The sequence below is a fragment of the Elaeis guineensis genome, chromosome 5, assembly GCF_000442705.2.
Source record: "Elaeis guineensis isolate ETL-2024a chromosome 5, EG11, whole genome shotgun sequence".
In the NCBI taxonomy this organism is placed as follows: domain Eukaryota; kingdom Viridiplantae; phylum Streptophyta; class Magnoliopsida; order Arecales; family Arecaceae; genus Elaeis; species Elaeis guineensis.
The window spans coordinates 125,805,146-125,813,015 of record NC_025997.2 but is presented as its reverse complement, the minus strand read 5'-3'; the positions used below and the strand labels follow the sequence as shown (position 1 = coordinate 125,813,015).

At 46.3% G+C, this 7,870-nt stretch overlaps 2 protein-coding genes across 2 annotated transcripts; one reads left to right on the top strand and one right to left on the bottom strand.

Annotated features, from left to right (window-relative positions):
* The first annotated feature begins 233 nt into the window (after window positions 1-233).
* Window positions 234-3,024, top strand: LOC105046187 (GDSL esterase/lipase At2g31550). Its single transcript, XM_010924708.4, has 3 exons — window positions 234-877; window positions 2,140-2,401; window positions 2,580-3,024. Exons 1-3 carry the CDS (start codon window positions 269-271, stop codon window positions 2,768-2,770), a joined length of 1,062 nt encoding a protein of 353 aa, XP_010923010.3. The 5' UTR covers window positions 234-268; the 3' UTR covers window positions 2,771-3,024.
* A 1,551-nt stretch (window positions 3,025-4,575) lies between these two features.
* LOC105045902 (exocyst complex component EXO70B1) lies at window positions 4,576-6,937 on the bottom strand. The gene has a single exon (XM_010924340.4). The coding sequence runs from the start codon at window positions 6,684-6,686 to the stop codon at window positions 4,785-4,787; it is 1,902 nt and encodes a 633-aa protein (XP_010922642.1). The 5' UTR covers window positions 6,687-6,937; the 3' UTR covers window positions 4,576-4,784.
* Between the last annotated feature and the right edge of the window lie 933 nt (window positions 6,938-7,870).

Here is a 7,870-nt window from a genome sequence, read left to right as displayed (position 1 = left end):
AGAAAGCTTTAATACAAAAAATAATAAAGAAACCTGTTTCTAAATTCTAAATCCTCCCTATCCAGGGAATAACATCCATTTTCTGGCCTACCACCTCCTGCTCCATATGGAAAAAGTTGGAATTTTGTGTGTTTTGGATAAGAGAAAAAGCTGGATTTCAAAATCAAACGGTCAAATATTTATTATCAATTCATCACACTCTTTTCTTACCTCTCTTTTGGCCTGAAATATAACCACCAGTACCCACTAGCTCCTACCAATCAACACAATGTCACCGCCCCTCCTCTTGCTCTTCTTCCTCCTCTTCTCCATCTCCACCACCAATTCCAATGGAAGCCATCATCCTAACTTCTCTGCCATCCTCTTCTTCGGCGACTCGACGTTGGACACCGGCAACAACGTGTTCATCCCAACACTAATCAAGAGCGACCACGTCCCCTATGGGCTGGACTTCGCCGGCCATGCAGCCACCGGGAGGTTCTCCAACGGCCTTCTGGTGCCGGACTTGCTTAGCTCCAAGCTTGGCATCAAACACCTGTCGCCGCCGTTCCTGGACCCGAAGCTATCGGAGGAGGACATGCGGACGGGTGTGAACTTCGCGTCGGCGGGGTCGGGGTTCGACGACGTGACGTCGGTTCTGTCGCACACGATGCCGATGTCGAAACAATTGGAGATGTTCAGATCTTATCTTGGCAGGCTTAGAGAGATGGTTGGGGAGGAGGAAGCTGGTAGGATTATTGCCGATGCGCTCATGTTTATTGGCGCGGGAACTAATGACTTCCTTTTGAATTACTACGATGTACCCACAAGGAAGGCAATGTTTAATATAAGTGAGTACCAGGATTTCATACTCCACAAAGTGGAGGGTGCTCTGAAGGTAAATGTTCTCCTTACACTTCCTAGTTTTGTTAAAGACTGCTCTAATGAGGAGGTCTTGTTAAAATGCTTTGGGTAATGTATCAAGCAGCCTTAAATATATGATATGTGCCAATCCTAGAATGCAACCCACATGTGGCATCTTGATCAGCAGGAAGCTTGGTTTAGGACTTATGTGGAAATGGGAGATTTTGTTTTAATTCTTCTAGGATGGGTCTTTTGTATCTCTATCAATGGAGAAATTATTTGCTGTACCATATGCATTACATGACCAGCATGTCACCAATCACAGCTACTTGTTTCTATAAATCCCATCCATTAAGCATTTCTCTCGGTGCACTGCTATAGAAATAAGTAGTTATGATTGGTGTATAATCATATGGTGCATGCAGTAAAGGAAATAATTTCTTCTATTAATGTGCTATATGTTATGCTTTTTGTATGTGGATTAACTGCTGGTCCAATCCAACATGATCAGTGGATCATGCTAGTGTGATCCTGATGAATGCTATGCACTGAAAATGAAGATGCATGATTATACAAAAGTTAAGGCCCATTAATATTGTTTTTGTTTTTATTTTTTTAAATTAGGTTAAATAAATATGTATAATGAAATCTTTTATTTTTTAAATCATATGCAGAACCCTTGGAAGCTTCTGATAGCAAATATTTACTGCCTTTAAAAAGTGGAAAAAAAAGCAAGGAATGATGGAAGTTTTTTCCAAATGCTGTCTCTAACATCATTCTCTGTATTTCGTACCCCCCACCCCCACCCCCCACAAAAACCAAAAAAAAAAAAAAAAAAATCACCAGTGCTAAACAGGGCCTTAAACTTTGTCTTCTTGCATTTTAGCCCTCTGTTTTCTGAACTACGAAGCAGGGCATAAAGCCCACCATTTGTTGAGCAAACTTTCATTTGACAAATGATACTTATATCCCATTGCTAACGAAGTCAGCTGACAGCTTATCTAATCAACAACCAAATGGTAATCGGAAAAGTTATGTTCAACCACCATATTTCATTTTCTCTCTTTTAAAAGAATGGAAAACGGTGAAGGATTTACTAACCATTTGACTGATAAAATAATAAATTGATGGAGGGTTAAAATGTCAACTTAACAAAGAGAAGGACACTGAGAAGAAGAACAGAGTAAACAATCTCACAAAAATCTCTCCAGCAAGAGTCCAGATACTCTATTTGGATGCATATACCAATTAAATTTGAATTACACTTAATCTAATTGGCCAACCTCTTTCATGCAGGACATACATGATCTTGGAGGCCGGAGATTTTGTGTGGTGGGCCTTCCTCCAATTGGCTGCATACCTCTTCAAATCACTGCTAGCTTTAGTCATTTATTACATCGTGCATGCGTTGATGAGCAGAACTTGGATGCGATCATCTATAACTCGAAGCTCCAAAAACTACTCCATGTGATGCAAAACTTGCTTCCTAGTAGCAGATTTGTCTACCAGGACACGTATAATCTCGTCATGAAGATCTTGAATAATCCAGTGAAGTATGGTATGCATCCGCACATAGCTGAAACATTGAGATTGGCGTTGAAGCACGGTGGATATGATCTAGCTGGCCTTGACTACACCACTATCATTATCCTTAAGACTTGGATTTAATGTTCAGCTATCTATTGTCATAAGGACCAGAGGAAAATTTTGTTTTCACTTTTGAATATTTTGTGCAGGTTTTGAGGAGACGACAAGAGGATGCTGTGGGTCAGGACTAATAGAGGTGGGTCCTCTTTGCAACATCTTGACCCCACTTTGTCAAGATGTGTCATCCTACGTGTTTTTTGATGCCATCCACCCATCTCAAAGAGTTCACAAGCTGGTTGCAGCCTACATAATGAAATATGTCATTCCAAAACTGCAATAAGCCATCAGATTGGCTAATAAAAATGTATGCTGAAGGATGCGCCTCCATCGATATTAGACATGTCCATTGTGAGGTGGATAGCGCAGCGAACTGGATGGCTAGCTTTGTTGCCAATCACTCAAGGGGCCTACTTGGTCGAATTTTGATGTTTTGCCACCTTTTTTTAGGATTATTCTCTTTTCGGACTTTGTGGGTTTGTATTCAGACTTGTGTTGTATGAACACTCCATTTTATCAAAAAAAAAAGAAGATTTATGCTGAAAACTGTGAGATGCTAACCTCTCTCTTTGTGGTTCCCCCTTCAATTGATGCACTATGTACACGGTGACAGTGGAGAAATATCATGTAGTCAGATGACAGGACTTACACAGGCAAGTCTCCTGGTCTGTGCATCAGGTCATCTAAAAATGTGCATCAACATCTCTCTCATTAAATATTGAAAACTTCCGAACACGTCAGAAAAGTAGAAGAATGGTGTGTATGAACTTATAATTTGATAGACTACTGAATATGTGCGATAATTACTTAAGCATGCCCAACAGAATGTATTAGCATGGAAATCAAAGAGTGCAAATGATACTAAGTAGATATGCATGACTTTTTGGAATAATGTACATCAATATATATTACCACAAAGAAATTGGGAATCATCTTAGCATCCTCGCTTCTGTTTCGACAATCATTGATTCCTGAGCCGGGATGTGCTAACTAATAATTCGGTATCTAAAGGATACCACATAATTGGAATGGATTTAACCAAGTAATTGCATTTTAGCATGTTCGGGAATAACAAAAAACTTATGCATAACAAGGACATCATGCCTTACCTGTGCTTATTGGGATCAGTGGGTGAGAAACTGAAGTTGTTGGCCACAGAGACATCTCCAATAATCATACACCTATCGTGCAAAAAATATGAAAGACATAAACCTAAGAGGCAATCCAAGTAACAGGCAGTCATGGATAAAGCGCAGGATTTAATTTTAATTACAAACATATTTTGATGGATGAAAAGCAGCATTCTTTGGAGGAGATGCTGCAGCAAAACCTCCTCAGTCCATTGATGCACATAGACGAGAACATTCTCGCTTACAAGTTTAGAAGCTCATAAACATCATTGCCATTGCCAGACTTCCATGTTGGTATGTGTTTTGGATTATAGAAACTTGTACATGAACTCCAACTTCAGATTGAAAGGGATCTTCTTCATAATATCATAAAATATCTTCCTTAGTTCATCATCCCACGGTGGACCATTACTAGCTTGCACCTTCCTCCATCACAAGCCTGTGGTCTTTGCATCATGTCGGATTGTCCATCCCAGTGGAACAGCACAAGGACCTTGTTGTTACACATTATGTATTCTTCTCTGTATTCAGAGATGGACGTATCCATTATAATGAATGCACTATTTCGCAAAGCAATGAGGAGTGGCAGGTGATTGAATGGATGGTTATGGAACAGAGGATACACAATTCCTCACTGTAGGTAAGATAAGCTGGTTTTCTGGAACATGTTACAGATTCCTACTTTCTTGACTCAGTAAGTTACTAATGTTAACCAAAACCTGAAAAGAGTCATTAAAGGTGGGAAATACCCTTTTACCCAAAAAAAAAAAAAAGGTGGGAAATACCTATCATGGAAAAAAAAAAAAAAAAAGGAAAAAAGGAGCCCTGCCTATCACAAACCATACCAAAAACAGAACAATCCCACAATCATAAATAGAAGAAGTAAGACGAAAAGATGGATGAACCAAGGAGGCCTAAGGGGCATTTCAGCAGATAAACATGAGTAGCAATCACCTAGTGAGGATCGAAAAAATAGTCTACAAATAAATCATAACAAATTTCACAAAGTAGTATCTCTTAGGGCATTCCTTCCACCCCTAATATACACACAGCAATTACATCCCAATTGCTACAATCCAAACTAGCTTCAAATACCAACAAACATTGTACACACAGTTACATTTGATTACAATATAACTGAAACAGCTATTTTCTATGCCTAATCCCCTACGATCTCTTCCCCGTTCCCTCGAACAACTCCCCAATCCTTGCCTCCACGTCCTCCTCGCTGTACCTGGCGTGCTTCTCCGCGTACTTCCCCGAATCCGCGGCGTTCCGGTACCGGGCCAAGAAATTCCGATACGCCGGCAGCACCAGCTCCGACACCGATATCCTGAGCTCCGCCTTCAGCTGCTCGTCCGCCAACACCCACCCGGTCTGCGACCGATAAATCTCGTCGAAATACGAGTTAAAAACCTGGAGCCGCTCGCGCATCGCCTTCGCCGCCACCGACGCCGACCCGGTCGCACCGTCCGTCCGTAGCACCGCGATCACCTTGCTCCACGTGGCCCTCTGGTACTCGTTCCCCCACCGTCGGACCCTCGCCATCTGCCGTCTGATCCACTCCTCCCCGAGGAGTACACTCAGCTCGCTGTCCCGCACCTTCTGGATGATGTACCGCCCGTTGTTCATCAGAAAGATGCAGCTCAGCGACGGCTCGCGATAGATCTTGGACTTCACCTCGAGATTCCCTTGGAGGACGTCCATGATCCACGCGATCTGGACAGCGAGGGAGGAGGACGGACGGTCCGGATCGGGCGGAGAGGCGGTTCCGGTGTCCTCCTCCATGACCTCCTCGAGGGTTCGCCGGGAGGCGCACGCCGCCCGGAGGTAGTTCATCACGTAGCGGGTGATCGGGTGGAGGCCTCCACCGGGCACGGCCGCACGCGCCGGATCTCGCCGGATCAGGTTCTCCAGTTCCATGAAGATTCCCCGGATCGCCGCCGCCAGGGACTTCGAGAGGGTGGCGGCCTCCGTCCGGAGGAAGGTGGAGTACTGGTCGGAGAAGAGGGGGTCGAGGTCCGGGAAGAGGTCCCGCACGGCCTCGTACATGTCGACGACCCGAAAAAGGCGTTCTGGTGCTCGGTTCCCGATGGCGACGGCGTCGGCGAAGGAGAGGAGCTGGATCGCCGAAGCGCGGGAGACGGCGGCGAAAGCGAGGTCAGCGAAGGGGGACAGGCCGGCGAAGATCCGGTCGCAGAGGCGGCGTTCGCTGGGAATCAGGATGCGGAAGACCATGTTGATGGCTTTGAGCCAACGGGCTATCTCGTCGTCGAGGTCAGCCCAAGGTGTGCCCTGGACCTCCTCGGCGGTACGGTGGCGGATACCTAGCCGGGCGACGCTCTCCTCGACGAAATCCCGGTGGGCGAGAGCGTAGACCTCGGCGCACTCCCGGCCGAAGCCGGCAACCACCATCCGCCGCGCGATCTCGTGGAGGTCGGAGACGGTCCCTGGCGGGAGGGCGTCGATGATGAGGTCGTAGTCCTTGACTGGGTGAGCCACTGGGACCTGGCCGTCGTCTCCGTCGCTATTCTCTCCGTCCGAATCGAAAGGCGACGACCCCGCCGCCGGCGCATCCAACGGCGATCCACCGTCTGATCGCTCGATCAGCGAGCGGAACTCGTCCTCGAGCCGGAGCATGCATTTCTGGAGCAGATCATCCGCCCGGTCGAGCAGCGGCTTGTTCCCCGGCGCCGGCGGGTCGAGGTCATGGATCGTGTCCAAAAGATCGTCGACGGCCTCGAGAAACGCCGACGCGTCGGCGGAGTCGGACCAGATCAACCGGTCAGAGGTTACGAAGCGGGAGATCTGGTGGTCCAGATACCGGAGCGTCCGGTTCATGGACGAGAGCGATAGGCGGTCATCGCCCGCGGCGACGCCCCCACCTCCACCATCGCCGAGGCTGCCGTCGTCGTGCTGCTTCTCGGAAAGCTTCTCGCGGGACAAGCGGCCGTCGAAGGTGGAGAAGATCTGGAGGATGTCATCGGCCATAGTCTCCGTCCGCCCCAGCGTCTTGGCGATGTGTCGGACGGCGGCGAGCAGCTTATCCTCTCCGTTCTCAGAGGCCATTCCAGTTGGAAACCTCTCTACCACTCCCTTCCCACTTCCGCCGCCGTCACTTGCCGTCGTTCTCTACCATGGCCAGCCAGCGAAAATTAGGGCTTTCGAAGATAGGGTTAGATTTAGGGTGGGATTGGATTCGGAGGTGGGAGAGTATGTGGGGATAAAAGAACGCGGAGACGTCAGGTAGTTGGCAGACGAAAGACGAAAAGGAAATAACGCGGAGAGAGAGAGAGAGGAAGAAGAAGAGAAGTTGGGAACGAAAGCGACATTTGAGACGCCTCCATTGTGGCGCTTCTTGCAAGTTTATGATGAAGCTTTACTCACTCAGATGTTTCGCTGCTACTCCTCGACTTTGCTTTAATCTAGAGTGTCGCCCTCTACGGTGAGTGTGAACCGTAGGATTAGTCGCGGATTGTCTAGTAGACGGGTGTCGCCTGTGAGAGGATTTTAGGTTTATAGCTTGTCGGCGGAGTATATTACCGCCTGAGGTGGGCTTTTGAAAGTTGTGAAAGAGGGCGAGCGGCCGGAAAATAACGGGAATCCAGAAAACGGGTCGTTGAGATGGACGGTGGAGATCGGAGCTGGGACGTAGACGGTAGATCTTGGAAAGTTTCCAATAGGGCCCAATTAGTAGTATACGAAAGCGGTTCTCCAAATCGTATGGCACCGGCTCATTGGCGAGCTTCTCGGATTCTCTTGATCCAATGGTCTTATGAACCGTGTTCAGGAGATTGTTTTGTACCGCGATTGCGCCCCAAATGAGAAGGGCAGGGGGGATTCCATATTGGAAGAAGAGAAAGACAAAAGGAAAAGAAGGAAGCGCAGGACGGAGGAAGGGCTGTCGGGATTTCCGGATGCCGTGATTGACGGATCAGCCAGCAGCTATTTGACCGTCAACATTCCTTTTACTGTTTATATCTTTGTCCTCCCGTGACGTTCAGATTCTTTTTATTTTATTTTTCCATCCGGGAATAGGGTGGGTCAAATGCTCAGATAACCATCGTTGAAAAATTTATCGACCCAAATTTAATTTATTTATTAAATATATTAAAATTTAATTTTGAACTCATCTCGAGTTGATTATATAGATAACCTAATCCAATCTAACAATTTGAATCACATTATATGGATAAACAGACTTAACAAATTTTTAACAGATTAAATAAATTAAAATATATTAAATATATTAA